The 24,111-nt window shown below is 54.0% G+C and overlaps 1 protein-coding gene across 1 annotated transcript; it reads right to left on the reverse strand.

The window, feature by feature from the left end:
- Nucleotides 1–1,267: 1,267 nt before the first annotated feature.
- On the reverse strand, nt 1,268–4,080 carry C1QL2 (complement C1q like 2). Its single transcript, XM_019469333.2, has 2 exons — nt 2,718–4,080; nt 1,268–2,047 (listed from the first exon to the last, which is right to left on the reverse strand). The coding sequence occupies exons 1-2, from the start codon at nt 3,399–3,401 to the stop codon at nt 1,868–1,870; spliced, it is 864 nt and encodes a 287-aa protein (XP_019324878.1). The 5' UTR covers nt 3,402–4,080; the 3' UTR covers nt 1,268–1,867.
- Between the last annotated feature and the right edge of the window lie 20,031 nt (nt 4,081–24,111).

Genomic DNA, 24,111 nt, shown 5'->3' on the forward strand with positions numbered 1-24,111 from the left:
ATCCCTGGCCTCAAAGCAGATGCAATCATCACTAATATTCAAGAGAATGCCAATAAAACATTGTTCAAATAAAACAAGAGCTTAAAGAGGAATAGTGAAAGTGACGGGACTCAAGGCAGGGGTGTCATTGTCTTTCAGATGGGACTCACAGCTTTCAGCTCTCTCCAAGAACTAAAGTCAAGCACAATGTGATTTGGGAGCCATGAGACACCGTCACATACCACATTGACGTGGACCTGTGACTACGCGTGTGTGTGCGTGTGTCACCTGGATCAGCGATGACAAACACATCATATCCACATGAGGGGCGTGTGTGCACGCGCACGTATTTCCAGTTTTCCCCGGGGGCACGCACTCTGGGGTCGCCTCTGCACACACACTCACATTTCCCTTCAAACCGCTGATCCCGATACGCTCAGTAAGACCTGACAGGTTGCTAGCTGGTTATTTTGTAGACAACTGACTGTTTAGTGGAACTCAGGGCCTTAAAAACAAAACAAAAACGGAAAAAGGAAAAAAAAAAAATCAAAACCATGCGGGGTGTTTTCCTAAACTCGTGAGTACAGAATAGTTCCAGGAAGTAGAGAGGGGAGACCAAACAAATACATTCGGGTTCAGAACAGGCGTCTCACCCCACCGTGCAAACGGAAGGGAAGCCCCCCAGAAAAAGGGTGTCCCTCCCCGATCGATCGTGTCTGTCTCACCACACGGTTCTGCGTCAGTTCAGGGAACTGATGGTCCACAGAACTGCCTCTGTTTACCAGCTCTTTTGAGAGATGTGGACCTAGCCGGTGTGTGAGTAAATGGACTTGTGCTGAGTATAGTATGCGCCTGAGTGGGTGTATTTCTGCCGGGGGGACTTCTGTGCTTCCTTTTGGGGCAAACATCTCAAAGATCACCTGCTGACAAGTGCCTCGTTCCTGGCTCCCCCTCAAAGAGGTGCCTTCTCTTCCCCTTCCTCCTCCAGAAACGCTTGCCCCTTGACCTCCTCCCACAAGGCTATCCTCTCCTACAGCCTCTAACTACCCACCCCCCTCCTCTGGCCTCTTCCAGTTAAAGGCTGCCGTCCAGGGGAGGACATCTCCAAAAGGAGGGAAGCTGCTGCCCTACTCGCCACATCTTTTCACCCACCGAAGGTGGCAGGGCCAAGGCAGCGGCTGGCAAGCAGGACACAGATGAGGCTATGCAGGGCCCAGTTAAGGTCCTAATGTCAAGGTGGATGTCTGGAGGCCGGGTCCTGGGGCCGCGCGGAGAAAGAGTCAGAGCCCATGGTCTAAAAACATAATTTAATGCATCAAGGTGGGTCTGACCCGGGAGTGCGGTGGAGAGGTGAATTTTCCGTTTGCTGGGATTCTGCTGCGGGTGGTTTTGGCTGATGGACAGGGAAATTTGCACAGGTATTTTGGGGTCACGAAGAAGGATGCCCCAGGGAGCTCCTGCTCACTTTGGCCTACCTCGATGGCCAGGGCTGGGAGCCCTCCGTCTCAGGGCACTCGGAGAGGGAGGAGGGCTGGAAGGGCAGGCCTCCCGCCGGGCCTGTCCAGTCCAATCAGGTTTGCAAAGTCTGCACTGAGCTGCCTCCACCTCCAGGGATTCAGGTTCCTGCTCACCTCACCACTAGGGCATCCCCTTCTCCCTCCCCAGGTTGGGGACAGGGACCGGGAGGACAGCCCAGAGCTGAGCGAGCTTGGTGAGTTGCAGACACACTGAGGTCTGGAGGGGGGCAGGGAGGACAGCAGGGATGTGTCTTTTCCATAGATATCAGGAAGAGTTATGAAGCGAGAGTGGTCCTCTCCAGCCAGGGAACAGCTCTCCGCCACGGGCCCAGGGCTGCCCGAAGCCACTCCACCTCGCGCTGCCTGCGCTCCTAATCCGGGTACAGAAGAAAGCCGGAGAACGTGCTGTATTTGTTGTTATTGCCTCCGTGCGCCTTGCCGCCGTCCAGCTTCACGTACACCTCGTCCCCTGAATCGAGGTGCAGCACCACGCTGTTACTGGCGTAGTCGTAGTTCTGGTCGGCGTCCTGAGCGATGGCGCTGGCCCGGACCTGGGGGCGAGCCGCCAGAACAGGTGGGCCAGGGCACCTCTGTCTGGGTCTTACCCAACCCCCACACGGCGCCCCTCAACCCCGCCGGCCTCTGTCCCAGGCTCCAGGGTTCACACTCCCACCCAGGCTTCTCTCTCTCTCTCTCTCTCTCTCTCTCTCTCTCTCTCTCTCCAACTTGGCCAACTCCTTTCCGGTCCCCTCCTCTCTCGGCAGCCGGCAAGTCAAGTTCAGGAAGGAGGAAGAGAGGAGGCTTCATAAACCCTGACCCAGCGGGGAAGGGGCAGAACCAGGGGACAAGGGCCAAGAAGAAAGAAGGCTGTAGGGCAAAGGGCGACGGGGGCGCCAAGGGAGAGCTAAAGGAAAAAGGGAGGGCTAAAGGAGTCCGAGGAGCCCGCCGGACTGCCAGCGGGTACGCGAGCAGCTGGAAAGCGCACTTGGGGTGGCGGGGTCTCTGGGCGCTCCGGGCACAGCCTCCCGCGCCACCCTCGGACAAACGCGACCAGGGAGCGTTGGGAAGCGGGAGGCTGAGGCGCGCTCCCTCCCCGGGGTCGCTTGGGCGTTCGCGAGTGGGGAGAACGGAGTCTGGTTTCCCAGGCGGTTTGGAGCGCGGGGTGGGGACGAGAGTCTGCGGGGGTTTGCGGGGGCCGGCAGGCGGTGAAGGGTTACTGACCTGCCCGTTCTTGCAGAGGTCCGCCCACATGCTGGTGCCGTCGCCGCCGCGCATGAGGATGTGGTAGGTGAAGAAGTAGATGCCGCGCACCTGGCAGCTGAACTTGCCGGTAGTGGGGTCGTAGTGATTGCCGAGATTGGTGACCACGTCGTCAAACTTGAGCACCTCGTAGCCTTCGTGGGGGCTCTTGAGACCCACGTAGAAAGCGATCTTGGGACCGCTGAAGGCGGCGCTCAGCGCGCCGGTCACCTCGCCCTCAGAGTCGCCACCGCCCCCGGTTCCGCCACCGACCACCCCGACACCGCCTGCCGTGCCTGCCGTCAGCTGCAGCCCGGGCAGCCCGGGCCGCCCCGAGTCGCCCTTCTCCCCTGGGGGACCCCTGGGTCCCGGAGGGCCCGGCTCTCCAGGGGGCCCCCGCGGCCCGGGCTTGCCGGGTCGCCCCGGGTCGCCCTTGGGTCCCTGGATGAAAGGGGGAGGGGGGTTGGCGCTCAGGTCTTGCATGACTTCCAGGGCGGCAGTGCTGGGTCCGGGCGGCGGCGCCTTGGCTCCCGCGGGCCCCGCGCCGGGTGCGGCGCTGTACGGGTCGCAGATCATGCGGCAGGTGCCCATCATCTCGTAGTGCGCCGCGCCGGGGGGCGCCGCCTGCAGCAGCAACGGCACGGCGATGAGCAGCCCCAGAGCCATGGCCAGGAGCACGCCGACGGCCGCCAGGCAGGCGCGCCGCCGCCGCTGCCACAGCCGGGAGGCGACCGCCACCAGCTCCTCCTTGCCGCCCGGGGAGGTAATGGTGGGGCGGCGCGGGCGGCCCCGCTCCCCGCGCTCAGGGGCCGACTCCGCGAGTCCGGGCCGCGTCCCCGACGTGGCGACCCCCTGCTCCGGGCGCCCGACCACTTCTAGCGAGAGGCGCCTCGGCCCCGGTGCCGGTGCCCACCGCGCTGGGGCTGCTCGGGGAAGCCGCGGACCCCGGCGCGCATGGCGGGGGGCGCCCAGGCTGAGCCCGGCGCCCCACGGGTCCGGCCGGCGGCGGCTGGGGAGCGACGGGTGCGGATGCGGCGTCCCGCGCGGGCTCGGCGGCGCTGCCTGGTGCCCGGCTCGGCGGGGCTCGGCGGGGCTCGGCGGGGTGCGGCGCGCAATGAGGGCGCCCCGGCTCCGCGGCGCGCTCTGCTCTGCTCTCCCGCTGCTCGCTGGCTCCCGCGCGGAGGGGGGACCCAGCTACCCTGACGTAAGGAGTCCGGGGCTGAGCGGCGGAGGCGGCGAGGCAGCGCGCGCTGCCATCACTCGGGAGACGGCGCCCTCATGTCATCAGCCCTCGGTCCTCCTCCTATCCCGCGGCGTCCTCGGCAGAGGCGGCAAAGGCGCGGTCTCTCCTGCGGCGCCCGGGAGCCACAAGTGGGCGCAGCGGGCGCTGCCCGGCCCCCGCGCCTCAGACACACCCACCCGCGGCGGCCCGCACGCGCCTCCCACCCACCGCACACCAACGCCCACGCGCGCACTCACGGGCGCACCGCAACGCCTCACCGCCTCGAAGTATCCCGGAACCCCGCAGGGGTTCCTTGGTGGGTCACCTAATCCACCCCCCTGCCAGCAAGCAGGGCCCGGCTTCCAACCACCGAGTCCAGGGGCAGCTCAGTCCCGTGAGGCCCTGGAACGAAGGACTTTCCAAAAGCCCTCCTGACTTACCTTCTTCAGAATGAAATCAATCTTGCTTCTGGAAGGTCTTTCACGCCCCTGGCCGGAGGACTCCAAAAGACCACCCCACCAACTCTTTGAATGACTCTTTGAAAAGCCCAAAAGCCCCAACACGAGTCTTTATTAGCCCTCGGCCCCTTTCTTCCACCAAGAAAATCACAGGCCGGGCCGTATCCTCTGCCTAAAGATCATTTAAATGCAAATCGCCCCGCATTTGGCGGTAGCCTTGGCACAGCCAACTCCCACTCCCAGGCAGATCCACAGACAGGTTCCTTTGAACACCCGCAGCTCCCTCCTACTGAGGTGGGTTTAGTTATATATTTACCAAAAAAAAAAAAAAAAAAAAAAAAGTCCAAAGCCAATCGGAGACAAAGTTTTGAATAAGAAGTGACACCAGATTGAGAGAAGAATTCCCCATCTCTGGTGCAGCATGTGAGGAGAAAGGGAGGATGAGAAGTACTCCTGGGTACAGGAAGACCTCCAGCTCAGAACTCAAAAGCCCTGGTCCCCTGGTTCTGTTCTCCTCCCGAGCAGCCGTGCGACTTTGAACATTCGCTTCTCTGAGACCATTTTCCTAAAAGGCCAGCACCTGCTGCAGCCCTCCCTGACATGGGAATGCCTCGGGCTGGGCCTGCGAAGAAAGTCCAAGTGCTGGTGCCAAGTGCTTGGCAACCCGTCAGTATCCCTGGAACGACCGTGCGCCCTCCTGAGGCTATGGCTTCGAGAGGAACATTCATCTATCAGGTACCGTGTTCTTGTGGGTTACTTAAAAATCCATTTTGTTTCTCTGGTCACTCTGGGTCATTTCCCCGCCCCAGCCCACGTTGCTGCAGCCTCTTTCTTTGTGGGTGGATTTCCCTGGGCGTCACGTAGGATCTGTCACCTGGTCCATATAGGCCTTTAATGCATATTTGTGGAAAAGACGACTGAATGTAGGCTGGAGCAGACTTTTTACCCAGGAGAGAAAGGAGAATAGAAGCCCATTTGCTGGGCACCCACTTTGGTGCATCAGGTGCTTTCCATGTATGTGCTCCTTCATTTTCTCCTCCCAGCATCCCTACGGATTAGCAGTTACTCTCCCGTTATACAGATGAGAACGCAAAGGCTTTGAAAATGTAAGGTGCTACCCAGTGTCCCCCATCCACACGACAGAGCTCAGGGCCTCCTCGTTCCCTGACCAGAGGCTCTGAGAACCTGGCAGTGAACTCTGTTGACAGCTAGCTCCTGGCCACTCTTCATTGGCTTGCTGAGTTTTGAGAGCCTTCCATCCCCTCCCTAGGGCCACCCCTAAAACGAGTGAGCCACAGTGATTCCAGGAGCCACACCGCCCAGTTCCAACCCTGGGTCTACAACTTTGTATCTGTGTGACTTTGGGCAATTGCTGCGCCCCTCTGAGCCTCAGTCTCCATGGGCGTAGAATGGGAATGCCAAAAAGCACCTGTTTCAGAGTTATTGAGAGATTAAATGGGTCGATTAATAGAAAGACCTGAGACTAGTAGCTGGCTCAGTAAAGGTTAGCTTTGTTATTAACTCTTGATAGCTTAGACCTCCATTGTCATCATTAAGACCCCTAAGATGAGGCATGTAGGTAGTAAGCAGAGTGGAGGGTAGATTTGTGATTTTAAAAGGAGAGAGGGGCTGCCTGGGTGGCTCCGTCCGTTAAGCGGCTGACTTCAGCTCAAGTCATAATCTTGCGGTTCGTGAGTTCGAGCCCTCCATCGGGCTCGCTGCTGTCAGCACAGAGTCTGCTTCAGATCCTCTGTCTCTCTCTCTCTCTCTCTCTCTCTCTCTCTCTGCCCCTCCCCCACTCACTGTCTCTCTCAAAAATAAATGAATAAACTTTTAAAAACTAAATAAATAGGAGCACCTGGGTGGCTCAGTCGGTTAAGCGTCCGACTTCAGCTCAGGTCACGATCTCGCGGTCCGTGAGTTTGAGCCCCGCGTCGGGCTCTGGGCTGACATCTCAGAGCCTGGAGCGTGCTTCTGATTCTGTGTCTCCCTCTCTCTCTCTGTCCCTCCCCCATTCATGCTCTGTCTCTCTGTCTCAAAAATAAATAAACGTTAAAAAAATTAAAGAAAAATAAAAACTAAATAAATAAAAGTAAAAAAGAAAGAGACCCAAGACCACCCACTTGCTCTACCCTTCCCCAGAGCAGAGAAGGCAGACCGGACCGTCCCTCCCACAGCCCCCTCAGACTGCCCTGCTCTGGCTGCCTGCCCTCTACCAAAACTGCCCAGTGTTTGCAGTCACCTGTTCCACCTGGACAAACATTTTCCAGGCAGACGCTGACTCGGTTTGAATTCCCCAGCCTTGCAGACCACCATCCCCGAATGCTCATGTTTCTGCCTCTGCAGAATCTGGGCAGGGAAGAAGCAAGGAGGGGTGAGTGTTTGAAACCCAGGCTCCCACCCTCGCAGACTCAGGCAAAGCAACGTTTCCTGGGGATCAGCATTCCTGGGAGCACCAATGGCCTTGCAGGGAGGAGGGCTTCTTCCCAAGACCAGCCCTCCACGAGGAGCAGGGACAGTGGCAGCTAGAACAGGTGGAGAGCAGGCAGCCTCCTGCCCCAGACCACATGAGTTATCAGGTGCTTCCCCTGCCCCCCTCCCATCCTCCCTCCCACCATGGCAGAGCCAGAGAGAGTGGCCTGCTGGAGCCATTTGACATCCCTCTTCATCGGCCTGGCTTCTGCTGTCCCTGAATGATTCTCATCATCGGTGACTGTCTTCTCATTAATATTAATTATGACCTTTCTTAGCATATTGCCTTCCACTTAGATCATGGTTTTACATTTTAAGGCCCAGTAGTGACTCAAATCTGCCCCAAATTGCCACTAGTAATCCAGCCTGCATTTCTTCCACCAACACCTCCACCTTCTCACAAAGCCCTTGTGGTCTGTGATATATAGTTTAACACTTGGTCACACATTGCCTTCTCTGGGACTCTAACGGCCCCCACCAGGAACGAGCCCCAGTTTTAATTCATCTGTACTCCAGTGTCCTCAGCCTGGAATGCCTGTCCCTGCTTCTCTCTCTGGACTCATCCCTAATTACTCTTCAAGCTCCAGCTAAGTGTCACCTCCTTGTCCGAAGCCCTCCCTGACCCCTCCCCAAGCAGAGTTGACGATTCCTGCCCATATACCCTTAAAGCACCTTGAATATACACACCCCTGCCATCGTATGTCATACGGCCAAATATTTGTTTACTTACTAACCTCCCCCACCAGGCCATGAGCTCCAGAAGGCCAGGAATCGTATCATTCCTTTGTTCCACAAATATTTATTCACCCCCACTATATGCCAGGCACTGTGCTACATGCCGAGTGCACGGTGGGGAATAGAACAGGTGTGGCCCCTTCCATTCTAGCTATCCTGCAAGTCCTCCCTGACTCCTTATGCTTCTTTCTACTTGTGCCACTTGGGTGTATATTATATAGCTGCTATCTGGCATGGCTGTTTGTTGGCATGCTTTCTTTGAATTAGATCTGTGCCCCCCAACCAGGCTGTAAGCTCTTTAGAGACATCATTTTGGTTTTTTTTTTTTGTTGTTTTTTTTTTTTTTTTAATATATGAAATTTCCTGTCAAATTGGTTTCCATACAACACCCAGTGCTCATCCCAAAAGGTGCCCTCCTCAATACCCATCACCCACCCTGCCCTCCCTCCCACCCCCCATCAACCCTCAGTTTGTTCTCAGTTTTTAACAGTCTCTTATGCTTTGGCTCTCTCCCACTCTAACCTCTTTTTTTTTTTTTTTCTCCTTCCCCTCCCCCATGGGTTTCTGTTATGTTTCTCAGGATCCACATAAGAGTGAAACCATATGGTATCTGTCTTTCTCTGTATGGCTTATTTCACTTAGCATCACACTCTCCAGTTCCATCCACGTTGCTACGAAAGGCCATATTTCATTTTTTCTCATTGCCACGTAGTATTCCATTGTGTATATAAACCACAGTTTCTTTATCCATTCATCAGTTGATGGACATTTAGGCTCTTTCCATAATTTGGCTATTGTTGAGAGTGCTGCTATAAACATTGGGGTACAAGTGCCCCTATGCATCAGTACTCCTGTATCCCTTGGATAAATTCGTAGCAGTGCTATTGTTGGGTCATAGGGTAGGTCTATTTTAGAGACATCATTTTGAATGCATTGACCAATCTCCTGTCTCCGTCCCCAGGCGGAAGGGCAGTATGAGATAAGGTCGGAGAGGTGGGCGTGGGCCCATTACATAAGGTCCTGGGGTCTGTGTTAAAAGGTGTGGATTTTGCCCCGAGTGTAGTTGAGACCCCTCGAAGGAGTTTAAGTAGGGAAGTGGCGGGATACCACCTACATTTTGCAAAGATCGGCCTGGCTGCTCCGTGGTGAATGGTGTGGGGGACGGAAAAGAAATAAGGAAACCAATTCGGGGGCTATTGTGTAATGCAGGCAAAAGGTAATGGTAGCTCGGTGGGGGATAGTCGCAGAGAAGTAGGTGGACTTTCCAGGCCATGGAATCCATGAGTCTTGCTCATGGATTCAAGATGGAAGTTAAGAGAGGAAGAGGAAGAGACATCAAGGTTTCAGAGCCCCCCCTCCCCCGCACTGTTGCCCAGGCCAACCCACCCTGAGCCATGACCTGCCGTGAGAATTAACTCTGGATGGTGTTAAGCTACTAAAATGTGGGGGTTATCTGTTACAGCAGTTGGCCTCACCTGACCGACACAGGACTTCGATAGGATCCTTCCCAGTCGAGAGGCCGGGGAAAACACTGGACCACAGTGGACTGACGATGCATGTCAGGTGAGGGAGTGGAGACAGTGTGCAGAGACAAGTCTTCGGCAGCTTGAGAGGGAAGGGGACAGAGAGCTGCGGTGGCAGCCCTAGGCTGCCGTTGGATCCGGAAAGTGAGGTTGACCATGGGCGTAACTGAGGCAGGTTTATTTGCTAATGAAAAGGATATAGTATGAAGGGGGAGATCAGCAATCCAGAGGGAGCTGGGATAACCCAGTGCCTGAATTTCTTGGTAACCGACTCACCACAGAAATACAATCGAAGTTTGATACCTTTAGCAATAATAACAATAGGTCATGTTTGATGAGCACCGACTACTGACCGCCAGGGCCTGTGCCAAGAGTTTTAGATACGTTCGTACTTTTATTTATTTATTCATTTACTTTTAATTTTTTTAAGCTTTATTTATTTTTGAGAGAGAGTGAGGGGGGGAGGAACAGAGAGAGAGGGGGACACAGAATCCGAAGCAGGCTCCCAGCTCTGAGCTGTCAGCACAGAGCCCGACGCGGGGCTCGAACCCACGAGCCGTGAGATCATGACCTGTGTCAAAGTTGGACGCTTAACTGACTGAGCCACCCAGGTGCCCCATACATTAGTTCTTTTAATGTTCTATGAGATGTATGCCTCTGCTTTACAGATGAAGAAATGGAGACAAATCTACATATTTAAAAATAAGAGTAAGAAAGGAGAGCAAGGAAGGAGCACTAACTTTACCAGCCAAGCAAGTTCCTGTTGCAAAAACCAAAATGGTCTTTGTTCCCTCCCTTTTTCCCTCTTCCCTCCCTTCCTCCCCCCTCCCTCTCTCCTCCTTCCCCCCTTCCGCCCTCTTTCTCTCCCCTCCTTCCCTCCCTTCTCGTCTTTCTTTCCTTCCTTTCTACCTTCCTTATGCACTCAATTATCTGCTCATTCATTCTCTCAGTAGGAATTGTATTGGGCACCTACCAAATGCAGAACACTGCTGTACAGGGGTGGGATGGGGTGGGGTGGGTAGGAGCAGGAGAGAGAGGATTCAAGGTGATGACCTTGCTAAAGAGCTTACATTCCAGTTGGAGGGACAAGACTAAAAACTAGAAAGCACTCAGGGGTGCCTGGGTGGCACTTGATCTCGGCTCAGGTCATGATCTCATGGTTTGTGAGTTCGAGCCCCACATCAGGCTCTGCGCTGCTGGCAGTGAGGAACCTGCTTGGGATTCTCCGTCTCCCTCTGTCTGCCCCTCCCCTGCGTGTGCGCTCTCTGTCTCGCTCTCTCTCTCTCAAAATAAATAAAATTTAAAAAATTAAAATAAATTTTAAAAATAAAAACCAGAAAGCACTCAGGCAGCTATGTAAGACATCTATTTAGGTAGTGTAGACAAGGGGTGTAAACAGGAAGAGGCTGCCAAAACCAAGTCACGTGGTGAGTGGCCGCAGCATTTAGGAAGCCTGTCCAAAGATAAAGAGACAAAGCGTAACCTTAAAGGACAGGCAAGATTTGAGCTGATGAGAGATCTGCTGGGGAAGGGAGATGGAACCTTCCAAGGGGTGTCTGGGGCACAGTAAGAGACTGGTCTCTGTGGAGCAAAGGAATCTGTGCAGGGCTGGTGGAGACAGTGGGGTGCATGTACCAGCTTTGCTATCAAGCCCCCAGCCCCCACAAATATTGGTTACCGTGCCTCCAGCTCCGTTTTCCTTATGTACCACTTTTGGACTTTCTGGAGATATCACCGTAGTCCTTGCCCTGTAAATCCAGCCCCCAGCGGCTCAGCCTCCCTCTGTGTTTAGTGAGTGATCGTTTTGAAAGAAAGATGCTGGGCAGTAGGCTTGGCATCCTGTGGGGAGACGGGTACCAATACCCAGTCCTTTCAAGCAGGAACAAGTGCCCCACAGTCGTGGGCCAGAGGGTGGGTGAGGCTGGGCACATAAGCTCCCAGTGTTCCAAGAGGCTGGGCCACCGTGACCCAAGAGCTCCTTCTCATTTCCAGCTGTAGCTCCTGAGATGCTCACAGCTGAAGGGGGTGGGGGAAGAGCCCTCTAGCCTCAGCCCCTGCAGATATCCAGACAGTCCTGCTCGGTGACCAATGAGGAAGCGCCTGCCAGGCCCATTAGCCTGGAAGCAGCAGCAACACGTTTGAGTCAACACGTTGAGAGGGTCAGCCAGCCCTGGACAGCCCTCGCCTGGCCCTCTCAGACACTATGACTAGGGACTTAATTATCTCTTCTCCAAAGAGCTCGCCCCGGCTGGGTCTTTACAGAGCTGTGGATCTGCAGCCGTCCCCGGTCTGCTTTATGCAGAGCCTAAGTTCCCCGCAATACCCCCAGCTGCCAAAGACAGCTGTCTCAGAAACCCGAGGTGATGGTGAGTCAAGCTGAGGCTCCCTCCACTGAGTCAGCCTCACTCCCACAAGGCACCAGCCAGCCCTCTAGCAGGCAGGGTGGTGCAATTTACTTGTTCCTCCGTGCAGCAAATATTTGTTGAGTGCCTACTATGCGCAAGATAAAGGGGAATCCCGCTGAAAGCAGAAACATTCTGCTCCTTGCTGGCTGAGTAAGCCTGTTCAGATTACCTTCCCTTCCTCCTCTTTCGCCTCCCTGAGAACATCCACCAACATGGACTTGCCTCACCGGAGCCACTTACGCTCCAGGGCTGGGGTGATACATGTGACAAGTGACAATCTCAGATGGCCCTTGTATTATCCTGCTTTCTCTGAGTCACTTTTCCCCTTTAGGAGGCTGTATGCTCTTCAAGCAAAGACCCTGCCATTTGGGCTCCTTGTCCCCACAGGACTCGCCCCGGGACTGAACATTCAACATGCATTTAGGATATGAAGCAGAATGAGACGAGAGAGCCCAGTGCTGGGTGTATTTTTCCCTGGGCAGCACAGCAAGCTGCCAATAGCTCCAGAGGCCACCAGAAGCTTCTTATTTGTTTGTTTGTTTGTTTGTTTTGTTTTGTTTTGTTTTTCCTTGCAGGCTTTGTGTTTCTCTCGTGCTGTTAATAAAGTTTCCATGTCGTGAAAACACATCTATTGATTACAGAGGGAAGCAGGCTTTTGAGCCAAAAGTTCATTGAGGCCATACGATTGCCCCTGGAGGGAGACTCGGCCCTTTTTCAGACAGATGTGGAATTTAGCGTTGGAGAAGGGCCACCTACCACTGCACCATCCATGGGTAGCTACTCCAAGCTAGGCACTGAGGACACTTCCTGGCCCCGAAGATACAGACAAGGCAGGGAACCCAGCACTGTGCCACAGCGCTCCTGGGACCTCGGCCATCTCTGTGCACTCTCGGAGCATGTGGATACGTCTCCTGGTTCCACCACCCTTCCTTTGGTGCTGTCTTCTGGGTTCCCGGTAAGCATTTCTTTTCTCTGGGACCCCATGTCCATTTGTGGAGACATGAGCAGAGGAAGGTATAGATGACAGTGAGTCCAGCTAAGACCCCATCTGTGCAGATCAAAAATATCCTGTGATTCTATCAAAACCCAGTCCCACTGGTGAGTGCCTGCTTCTTGAGCAGGACTCAAAGGCTCCCAGGGCTCACCTGGCAGGCCTGCCTCTGTCCGTGGTGCTAATGGCTGCGGCTGCCAGACTTCCTTTGGCAGGAAGGAATCGGGTTTCAGAAATCCAAGAATTAACTCATGTTCCCAGGCTTCAGTGTGAGACCACAGCTCTTTGTGGAAACATCGGATACTCCACATGTGCCCTCCCTCTCCCATCCTTACCCCTGCACAAGAGGCTTCCCCCGCTGGCTGGGGCAGAGGTTGGGTGGTTGAGAACTGTTCTTCCCTCTCTGCCTCCTGCCTTTCCTTCCTCTTGACCCCTTGCTCTGTGTTGTACCCACCCTGCCCCCCACACACAAACACATACACACACACACAGACACACACCATGAAACTCAGCTGTAATGAGGCAACCACGAACCCTCTCCAACAACTACTTTTCCTCCCAGTGAGGAGAGAGAGAAATCAAGCACAAGGCTAAAAGTGCGGCTGTAACACCACCAAATGGGCTTCCTTGAAACTCTAATGCTTTTTCTTTCCCTGCATTGTAGTGTGTGGAAGGAGCACACGGCCTTGGGAGATTCATTTAGGGAGGGTGCAGCTCTGTAAGCAGATGGCACCCAGCAGGCCTAATTGGAGATCATCAGGAACCAGAAAAGTCCTCCAGCCCCCAAACAAAGGGCCCAGCCTCCATTGGAGTCACTGTCAGGGACAAGACTGCGATTCCCAAAGGATTTTTCCACGCACTCATTCTTGAAAGAAAAACAAAATGTAATGCTAAGTAAAATTGGTTTGGAAAACTTTTGGTCAAAAAATGTGCCTGTGTGTGTTTGTTTTGCTGATGCATGTTCCAGAACCTTTACTAGGCCAATAGTCATTGTGCTATTTTTCTCTGACGTATTTGGCCAGATTTGATGTACTAACTGGAGCGTGCATTCTGGAACATTCTTGCTTGAGTTGCAATCTTGGCTCTGCCATTGACTAGCTGTCTTACTTTGAGCAATTTCCTGAATCTGTCTGTGCTACTGTCTCCTCTGTGAAATGGGGACAACAGCAGGGTCTACCTCTGAATGCTGCTTTGAATGGGAAATGAGCTAATACATTGAGAGCTCTTAGAATAGTGTCCAAAACAGAGCAAGCCCTACTCATGCCTGACATTACGCTTCGCAGGGGCACTAATATTTGTGTAACCCAATCTGGGAAATGCTGGGTTAAGGCATGGTCTCCAGAAGCTGCCACAGAAATGCCACACAGCCTTTGTACAGGCTGTCTCATTTTTTTCCTCGTGAAATGTTCTGACTACTTCAAACTCCTGATGAATTCCTTTTAGCCTTCAAAACCCAATTCAAAAGCCTCCTCCCAGGAGTAGCCTTCTGTGAATCTCTGAAGCAGAAGTTAGTCGCTCTAAAATCTTGGAGCAACATCTTGGCTTGTCATCGCCTTTGATTAGAGAATTTGCCACAGTCAATTGCCATAATTACTTTATATGCCTCCCTCCCCCAATATACTATGAACTCTTCGAGAGCAAGAGCCACAGTCTGTGTATGCCTAGGGCCCCAGTGCACAACAAAACACCTGCGACACCCACGGTGCTCATCATGGTCATAATTCATTAACTAACTCGTTGTGCGTGCCTGCACATGCCGGGGAAGGTGACGCATGAAGTCCTCCTCCATTCACTAGCCTGATGAGGTGAAAAGCATGAATGGCTCATGCCTCCTCCCTCCACTTGCCAGCTGTGTGACGTTGAGCAAGTCACTTCTCTTCCCTCAACCTGTTCCTCGCCTTCGGAAGTTAGCAACGCTCCTTACTTCTTGGGGTTTGAGGAAGGTTTGAAGATAAATGTCAGCCCTGCCCATCCCCCTCCCCTCCGCACGCGCGCGCACGCACACACACACACACACACACACACACATCTTGGGGGTTTCTGGGTGAAGAATAGAGAGGAAAAGGAAAGCAGGATCCAGGGATATGCAGGAGGAGGTGTGGCGAGGGGCAGGTATGGTAATGGTCCAATTTTAAATGCCCTGATAGCTTCCGCCTAAGCACACCTAACCTGACTGGTCTATTGACTCCATGCAAGATTCTGGAGCATGCACTGAGAAAAAGGAAGCTTGTGACTCACAAAAATGAAGGCAAGAATTCACAACAACGTGGCCGGACCGTCACTTATGCTAAGTGAAATCATTCAGACAAATGCCATATGAGCTCACTTATATGTGGAATCTAAAACACAAACATGAACCAACAAAAACAGAAACAGACTCAAATACAGAGAACAAACTGGTGGTGGCCAGAGGGGAGGTGGCAGGCGGGGATGGGCAAAACAGGTGAAGGGGATGAAGAGGCACAAACTTGCAGTTATGAAACAAGTAAGTCACAGGGATGAAAAGTACAGCCTAGGGAATATAGTCAATAATATTGTAATAATGTTGTGTGGTGACAGATGGCGACTACATTATCATGGCGAGCACTGCATAATGTATAGAACTGTCCAATCGCTATGCTGTGCACCTAATTTAATATAGCATTGTATGGCAATAGTACTTCAATTAAAAAAGAAGTGAGGGCAAGGAATTAACATCACCAAAGGAAGCCCTCCTCCCTCCCACTGTCCTCCCTCCTGCAAGTCTAGGCCCAATCAAGAGTCCACAGTCCCTTCTCTTGCCAGGCCTTGGATTTCCCCTCTGTCAAATGGGTGTGATCACTCAAGCCCTGTTGAATCTCCCTGGACAGATCCTGGGAGGCAGACCAGGAGCAGGGACATTCTCTCAGGGCCGTAACTCCTATCCCCTGGTCACTCAGCCAGTCCCCAAGTCACAGAATAGAGACACCTCCCCTGCTCTTCCTTCCTCCTCCTGCCAGTGAAAGCAAAAATGGAATCAGAGCTCGAGGCTGGGGTTCACTGGCCCCTGCCAGGAGAAGGGGGCTCCCCCCAGAAGGACCTACGGCTAGAAGACGGGCCGGTGAGGACAGCTCAGTCAAAACAGTGTTTCAAGTGGAGTTGGGCACGGTGGTCTCCTGAACACCAGCTGCCAACGATGGTCTCCAAGCTCTCAGCTCCCACTCAGCCCAACCCAGACCTTGCACCTTTCCTGTCCTCTAACACCCCAAATAATCCCGCTCAGTCCCTGTACCACACAACAGAGTCTGACAGTGAGCATAGCTACCTCCCTGAAGCCCTCGTCAAATGCAGATACTCTAGAGGGGAGTAACCTGTTGTGTCACTAACACTTTAGTCTGAATTAGTATGATAGAGACTTTCTGATTGCTAAGACACCTGCGCAGCCTGAGAGCTGGGTACCAGGGAGGGGTAAAGGCTGGCCAGGGGAAAGCAGCACGTGAGGTGGAAAGAGAATGGATTCTGGTGCCAGTGCCAGGTTTAGATTCTGCCCGCTTACTGCTGGGCAACACCTTCTCTGATCAGAACTTCCTCGCCTGTCGAATCTGTGCCATAGAAGCACTTCACAGGCGTGAAGAGGAGCAAAGGAGATCATGTATTCAAAGTGCCTGGCACATAATGAGCACTCGGGGCATTTAGTCCCCTCTCCCCCGCCTTCCTCCCAGAAAGAGAAATGACATGAAATGGGGGATGGGCAGAGGTGGGAGCCAGGCTAAGGCCATAATCACGCAGTCATACTGGGAGATTTCTTTTTCACCAGGGCTGGTTTCAGCGGGAGGGAGGTAGATGTGGGGTGCAAAGGGCCTCTCTGGCTGCTGTTCATGAGGTTCCCTCTCCAGCAGTGGGAGGAAAGATGGGCTTGGCCCTTAGTCCTTTCCTTGCTCTCCACCTGGAAACCCTCTGCCTGGCCCTTCTCAGCTACCAGTCAGCAAAGCTACTCTACATGCAAGAGGCTACGCCAGCCGGCTGAGTGTGGCCCATGTTGACACAAACACGGGAAGGGTCTGCGGGAAACAGGGGTGGCCACGGCCTCTGTCTCCAAGAGAAACAGCGAGGAAGCTTCAGGGCCAGGCATCCCCATGACACCGTGGACGTGCGGGGAATGCAAGCGGGCCCAGGACTGGGGCCACCAGTGCCAGAGCAAGGGTGAGCTGACCCCCAGGGGTTGCAGGGGCTGAACTCGGCCCGGGAGTCATTCCAGCTGAGTGTTTCCTCCTCTGGAGCCCTCCCTCCTCATGCCTCTCCGAGTCCCAGAGTGGAGAAAAAGGAAGGCATCTCTGCCTTGTGCCTTCTGTGCACCCGGGCTTTGCTTGTGCCCATGAACTTGATCCATTAAAATCCCTGCCAAATAGGCACCCACCAGGTGGCAAAGTCTGCCCTCCAGTCTGGGATTAATAAGGGGATCTGTGAATTTTGATGGGGGGGAAAAACACATCTTTATCATCACTCTAATTGAAATTTAGCATTTTCTTCCATTAGGAAGGTAAGCAAGGAACCACAAGTAGAGGTAGCAACGCTTGTGACTTTGTCACCAAGAAGAATCATAGATATTCCCATGGCATAGAACAGAAATTACAGATCCTAGGACATAGAGTCGCATGATAGGTAGACCCCACCAGTTTGGTTAAAGGAATGCACTTACAGGGGTGCCTGGGGGGGCTCAGTCAGGTAAGCGTCCAACTTTGGCTCAGGTCACGATCTCACGGTGCGTGGGTTCGAGCCCCGCATCGGGCTCTGTGCTGCCGGCTCAGAGCCTGGAGCCTGCTTCTGATTCTGTGTCTCCCTCTCTCTCTGCCCCTCCCCCACTCACGCTCTGTCTCTCTCTGTCTCAAAAGTAAATAAGCATTAAAAACTTTTTTCAAAAATGCATTTATAGAAAAGCACACCTATCAGCCCATCGTAAGTTTGCGCTTTAAAACATTTTGATAATTTTAAAAAACTATGTCCTTTCTAACTTGTGCATTGTATTTCATGCATATGAGAGAATCTTTCAGAGGAGGGCTCCATGGTCTCACCAGGCAGCAAAAAAGGGTCGTTAGTACAAAGGAGGTTAGGAACTTTTCCTCTGAAGCCAGTTTTGTTTTGTTTTGTTTTTAAAGCTTATTTATTTATTTGGAGAGAGAGAGAGCATGTGGGAGGCACAGAGAGAGTGGGAGACAGAGAATCCCAGGCAGGCTCCACACTATCAGCACAGAGCCTTGACTTGGGGCTTGAACTCAGGAAGCTTCAGATCATGACCTGAGCCAAAATCAAGAGTTGGATGCTTAACCGACTAAGTCATCCAGGTGCCCCTGAAGCCAGGAGTTTCTGGCCCTGGTCTGCAGCATGCTGTGTGACCTTGAGCACATAACTCCTCTGTGCCCCAGTTACCCGTCTATAAAATGGGGATAATACTGGTATTTGTGATATATGATGCTTAGAGGGCTCAGTGTGATAAAAGTCTTAACACACTGCCTGCCATACAGTGAGTACCCTGATATCCAAACAGCCTATCACCCCAATTCATCCTCCCTTCCCAGGCACAGGGCACCTGCCCAGCCTATCTGTAACACATAGAATTCCACCAGAGAAACAAAACCAACAGACCATCTATATTAAGGGATTTGTTGCAGGGAATTGGCTTTAAGTGACTGTGGAGGCCAGGTAGGCAAGTCCGAAATGTATAGAGTAGGCCACCAGGGAGGCCAGGCTGGAACTTTCTGGCACAGGGGCTGAAGCTGCTGTCTGTCCACAGTGGAATTTCTTCTCAGGGAAACCTTAGCACTGCTCTGGAAGTGTTCATTGAATCAGGCCCACCCAGATTATTGCGGCAATCTCTATTTAAAGTTCACTGATCAGAGACATCAATCTCGTCCGCAAAATATTTCACAGCAACCCTACATTAGTGTCGGATTAACTGGGAACTGTAGCCTCATCTAGTTGACATGTAAGACTGACCATCACACCAGCCAAGGAGAAGACAGGGAGGTCCCGGAGAGTTTCATGGAGAGGGAGGGGACTCGGTGGGAGGGCTAAGGGTGGACCCACTCTATCAACCCACCAGTGCTCCACCCGGCTTTTCATTTAGACGCTTGCTCAGAGAGTGGCCCCTCACCTTTTTTTGGGTGGGACATCTGCGGCCATCCAGTGTGCCCACAGAAGATGTGGGGAACTCTGAGAGGTCCCACGAGGCATTTACAGGATGCGAACTTGGGCCGGGCCTCACCCTGTGAGTAAGATGTGGTTTTGAGGGTCTCCGCCTGGAGGGCATAACAGGTAGGGGAGAAGAGCTGCTCAGAAGTACACGTTAGATGCAGCCTCCACCCAGGAGATGGGAGCCTATCAGGATGGACTCTGGGGAGGGGTCTCCTGGGCTGGTTCGACCCGCTCTGGACCGGCATCTTGACTCTAACTGCCAGGTAGACTTTACTCTCGGCCCCACAGCCACAGACTTCCGGAAGAAGCAAAATGTGTTTTAAGCATCACTGATCCCACCTCTCCGCTGAGAATCCTAGATAAGCTCCTGACGGGGCACATTCTCCTTCAGGGAAGGGGAGTGGGAGGCCCTGAGTCTTTATCAGTTATTCTATGAACTCCAGGTGCACGTGGGGCCACACCCCCTGTCTCTCTGAGGACAGTGCCTAAAGACACCCTTGTCCCTTTGGTCCTGTGTCCTATGCACACTGAAGCAAGGGTCGCTTCCTGCTTGGGGTCCAAACTGGAAGGAGACCCAGAGGCGTGCAGCCCTTTATGCTTTCTCTATGGACGCCCCCTGGTGGCAGCAGGCAGTTATTACGGGCCAGTCCCTTGCTCAGGTTCAGGCAGGTTGGGCCTCAGCCGCCAGGCGGGTTGGTTCTGTCTGGGGAGGCCAGGGCAGGGTTTTCAGAGAAAAGGGGACAGCTGATCCTCTAAACCAGAGGATAAAGAAAGAAAGGGCTTTGGGGGCCACACGCAAAGGCAGAGCGCATTAAGGAGAGGGTATCTTGAACCCCACAGCCTGGTAAACCATGGGAAGGCCGAGAGAGGAGGGGGTTACTTCCAGTGGGTAGAAAGAAAGTAGGAAAGAGGAGGGGCATGAGAGAGCCCGTCAGCAATGCTGAAAGTGGGAACAAACCTTTGCCAGATCCTGGGTCAATCTGGGCCCTCATTAATTTGGAAACTGGAGAGTCAGATCCTCTAAAGACAGTGGAAATTTTTGTTCTAAAGAACCCCTGTCAAGTCCCCATTTCTGTGACTCATAAAGTGGCCTTCCAGCAGAACAAAACAGCTCACCGGTAACAGGAGGGCTCCAGGGACCAGAAGGGAACTGGGCAGGGAGCTACCACCCACATCAGGCACAGGTTCATTCCCAGGGGTGAGGAAGCCCCTGCCCCCACTAGCACTACCACCCAGAGAGGAACCGGGGAGTTTACACTCCACACCTTGCTATAAAATTATGACAAAGGTTGAAGGGTGCAAGGCAAGCATTCAGCCCTTGGTCACCTGTTTTCTTATATAATCCTCCTGACACGTCCTCCAGGAATATGTCATTAGCCCCGTTTTACAGATGAGGAGCCTGAAGCTCAGAGAAGTCAAGCAACTTCCCCAAGGTCACACTGCAATTAGGTGGCACAAGTGGTCTTTGAACCCCGTTCCGCATGTAGCCTTCACATCCTTTTTGCTGCCTTCCGCAAAGCTTTGGACATTAGAAACAGGTGTGCAAAAGCCATCACAGTCTGCCCTCACAAATCCCCTGGGCAGATGGAGGGCATGGCCCTCATGGCTATGACCCTAGGTATCATGAGCTCCATTTGACACACGGTAAGACCGGGACCTCGAAGAGTCAGACCTCGGCAGAGCTGTCGCCAGCCGGGGGACCCTGGACAAAGGACCTCTGTGAGCCTCAGTTTCATCATCTGGACAGTGGGACTAACAGTACACAGCAGACACCTTGAGTCCGTGACCACCCTTCCAACAGCCAGCCCTGCATCTCTGTGCCCGAGGTGCAGAAAGTGCTAACTGGCCACCAGAGCCCCCTCTACACTCCTTTGCCCAGGAGGCAAGAAGGAACCTGGAATCAGAGCAGCCCGTAACCAACAGGTAGCGGGAGCTGCTATAGAAACGCTCCTTTTAGAGGGACAGCTCCAACACGCATGCGCACGCGGCACACCTCTCCCAGCCCAGCCCCGCCTCGCTTCTCCGCTCCCGGCAGGTGTCCCCTGGCCTCACCTCCCAAATGGACCCTGGCGCTTGTGCTGCTGTCTCAGGTTCTGCTCCCTGGCAGCGTGTTCGAACTGCATGAGACCGCGCAGGTACCCTCATGGCTTGCTACTCTGTGCCTGGTTGAAGGGAGCATTAAATTGATCATACTTTCAGGTCAGGCGTTTGTATCTCCTCTGTCTTCTGATCCTCAAGGATATAGTAGGTCCCTGGCTTCTTCCTGCCTCTGTTAAGCCCGGCTCTGGAGCAGCCCCAGCGGGCTTCCATTCTTCTGACGACCAGGAGCACAACTCCAGCCCTCACCCAGCATCCCGTTGGTCATTTGGCACCTGTGAGGTTGGGGACAGAAAATCTAGGTGGCCCTGGCTCCTGATTAGGATTCTATTGGCATCTCGGCTGGCTGGCCCTGCCCTCTGACATCTGGAAAGACCCAGAGATGGGTCCTTCCGTGGCCCTTTATCCCGCTTCCAGCAATCTAGCAACAAGATAGGCTGGCTGACAATGCGAGGCACAGCCTGTCTTCCCTTCCTGACAGCCTTCTCTGTAGCTACCCCGCTCCCTACTTTCAGCCCAGACCCCCACTCACCCCACCCCACCCCCAAGTGACATCCACACAGCTTGGGGTTCCCGCCCCGAACAGATGAGCTTTCACAGATATTGAGAATTTGCACTTTCTTAAAGAGGCTAGAGACAGTAAAGCTTAAACCAAGGCGGGGTGGGGGGAGGGGGGCACAAAAGGTGGGCTTTCCAGCATTAGCCACAAGATACTACAGAGTGTCATTCAAATGCAGAAGGGACAGTATTCTGCCCAAAGGCAGGCCTCTTGGGGTGGGCAGGTCAGACTCGCAGTGGAAAGTCCACACACATGCTTTCAAATTCCAGACAGCCCCTCTCCTCCAGACCATTCCCCCCCGGATTCAAACTCAGGCTAGTCTGAGTCCAAAATCCATGGGCTTTTCCTCAGAATAGGAGTAGGGATGACGGTGGAAGAAAATAAAGTAGGCCCCTCTCCCTGCCTCCCCACCTCCTCTCCACACTTTTGCCTTGGAGTCTGGAGAAGACACAGAGGCAAGTTCCCCCCTCTCTCCTACCAGCTCTAGCTCTGTCCCCTGGGCTGGATTGCCTGTGCTGGGCCCACTGGGGCTCCCCTGTGTCCTCCCCTGGCGAGCAGGCCCCGGGCAGCAGTGGTCAGAGAGCCCAGCCAGCCCCCTGCCCACCCTGGGTCCTGCTCAGAGGACAAGGCTGAACTGATTCTGTCAGGAAGGGTTAGACTCGTCTCCCGGGCTGGCTGGATTCGGGGGGATGAGACAAATGCATTTGGACAGCCTGGATCCAGAGTACTATGTGTCAACCATGCTGGGCCACCTCTCCGGCAGGCAGTGTGCTCCCCAGAAGGACCGGGCAGACTCACATCCATCCTGTCTTGAGAAAGCTGATGTCAGGGCCCGAGGCTCCAGGAGGAGAGAGGAGGAAGCAGGTGACTGCAAGCCGAGGATCCTTGGGGGAAAGGTGTCAGGACTGCTGTGTCCAGGCCACTGTGGAGAGGCCACCAGCCAGCACTTTCGCCCTGTTCCAGGCGGATGCTGATGGGCGCCCGATTCCAGGATACGGTTATAGCAGCACCAGCCCTACCCGGTTTTCACCCGCTGGTTGGGTGGATGAAAGGAGGGCTGATGACTGGGTGAGCACAACAGGCCTCCCTCGCTGGGAGAGGGCTCTAGATCACTCCCTGAGGAGACTCCTCCTCTCCCTACCGCCTCTCAGACCCCGCATGCCTCCTGCACAGACCAGCTGGCGTGGCCTTGGGTGGCAGGGACGCTGGATAGAATAAGCGAGAATGGAGTCCTCAAGCCTCCGAGCCACCCCACCCCCACCCCCCAGATGAGCTTGCAGAGGCAAATTCCACGAAGCTGAGCCCTCGCCAGCCCTCTGCCTGTCAGCGCCCCTGTGGATAGCTACTCCCTCATCCCAGACTCTCCGCGGCCTTCCCCTGATAAACGCAAGAACCGAACACTGCCCTGAAGTGATGGAATCCCACTAATAAGAATTTCCATGCATTTGGTCGTCTTGAGGACACAAAACAACTGAGCATCACCACACAGCATCGGGCAAAGCAGATTTCTTGTCAGTTAGTTCAGCTGGTTGGAAGCTGCAGCCGTGAACGTCGTGGCCACGAGTCTGAATAACAGGCGGGTGTTACGAACTGAACATGTCCCCCCCCCCCCCCAAAACTCATGTGTTGGGACCCTGCCCCGCAACATGATGGTATTAGGAGGCGTGGCCTTCGGGAGGTAACTGGGATTGGGTGAGGTCTCGAGGGTGGATCCCCAGGAATGGGATTAGCGGAGCTCTTACAAGAGTCAAGGGAGAGCTTGCTTCCTCTCTGCTCTCTGCCACGTGAGGATACAACGAGAAATTGGCCATTTGCAACCCGGAAGAACTCTCGCCAGACACCAGATCTGCCAGAACCTTGATCTCGCCGTCTCTAGAACAGTGAAAAATACATTTTGTGGTTGATAAGCCACCCGGTTTGTGCTGTTTTGTTATTAGAGCCTGAGGCAGGACAACAAGTGGGAGCATGAGAATTAGGCTAGCGTGAGAATCGTTCCTGGCCATGATCCCTGGCCTGGCCTCTAATTGGCTGTGTGATTTGGGGCAGACGCTGAAACCTCTCTGAGACTCGTCTGCCTCCTATTTGTCTGTTTTGCCCAAAAAATGATTTGGGAGCAGCTAGAGCCAGCCTTCCTAACAGCACCTCCTAGGTGCTCATTTGTCTTTTTTCTCTTTAAAGTTTATTTATCTATTTTGAGAGAGACAGAGACAGCGCGAGTGGGGGAGGGGCAGAGGGAGAGGGAGAGAATCCCAAGCAGGCTCCGCACTGTCAGCACAGAGCCCGACGCCGGGCTCCAGCGCATGAGACCGTGACATCTCAACCTGAGCCGAAGGCAAGAATCGGAGTGCTTAAAGGCACTTGCAAATATCGGAACTCTTCCTCCACACGTCCCACTGAGAGCCACCCCTCGGTGTGAGAAGGTACGTAAGCGCCCACGTGCTGCATGAAGCAGGCCTGCCCTGTGCTGACTTGCGAACGAGCCAGGCAGTACAAAAGGGACAGGAGGTGGACACAGGCCCGAGGCAGTCGTCCCCGGTAGACCCCTTAGCTCAGTGCCAGGGCCCGCACCTGCTGTGGGCCCTTCCAGCACCACAGAGGCTTGGGCCCTTTCTTGAGCCCTCTTAACAAGTGCCTCCTCCAGATGTAGAGCCTCCGAGGTTGGCCCCGCGAGCGGCTCAGAGGTGAGAGGGTGCTGCCCCCACCCCAAGGCCTTCCATCCTTTCCTCTGATGGTTACCTTGGTACCAACAACCCCCAACCCCATC

Source organism: Panthera pardus, unplaced genomic scaffold (assembly GCF_024362965.1).
Source record: "Panthera pardus isolate Hobbes unplaced genomic scaffold, ASM2436296v1 HiC_scaffold_10, whole genome shotgun sequence".
Classification (NCBI taxonomy): Eukaryota; Metazoa; Chordata; class Mammalia; order Carnivora; family Felidae; genus Panthera; species Panthera pardus.

Bases quoted from the DNA above. Each gene is read 5' to 3' on its own strand.
- C1QL2 (XM_019469333.2), bottom strand. From the start codon at position 3,401: ATGGCTCTGGGGCTGCTCATCGCCGTGCCGTTGCTGCTGCAGGCGGCG. The intron at 2,048-2,717 runs GTCAGTAACCCT...GCTCGCCCCCAG, and splicing joins ACCTCTGCAAGAACGGGCAG to GTCCGGGCCAGCGCCATCGC.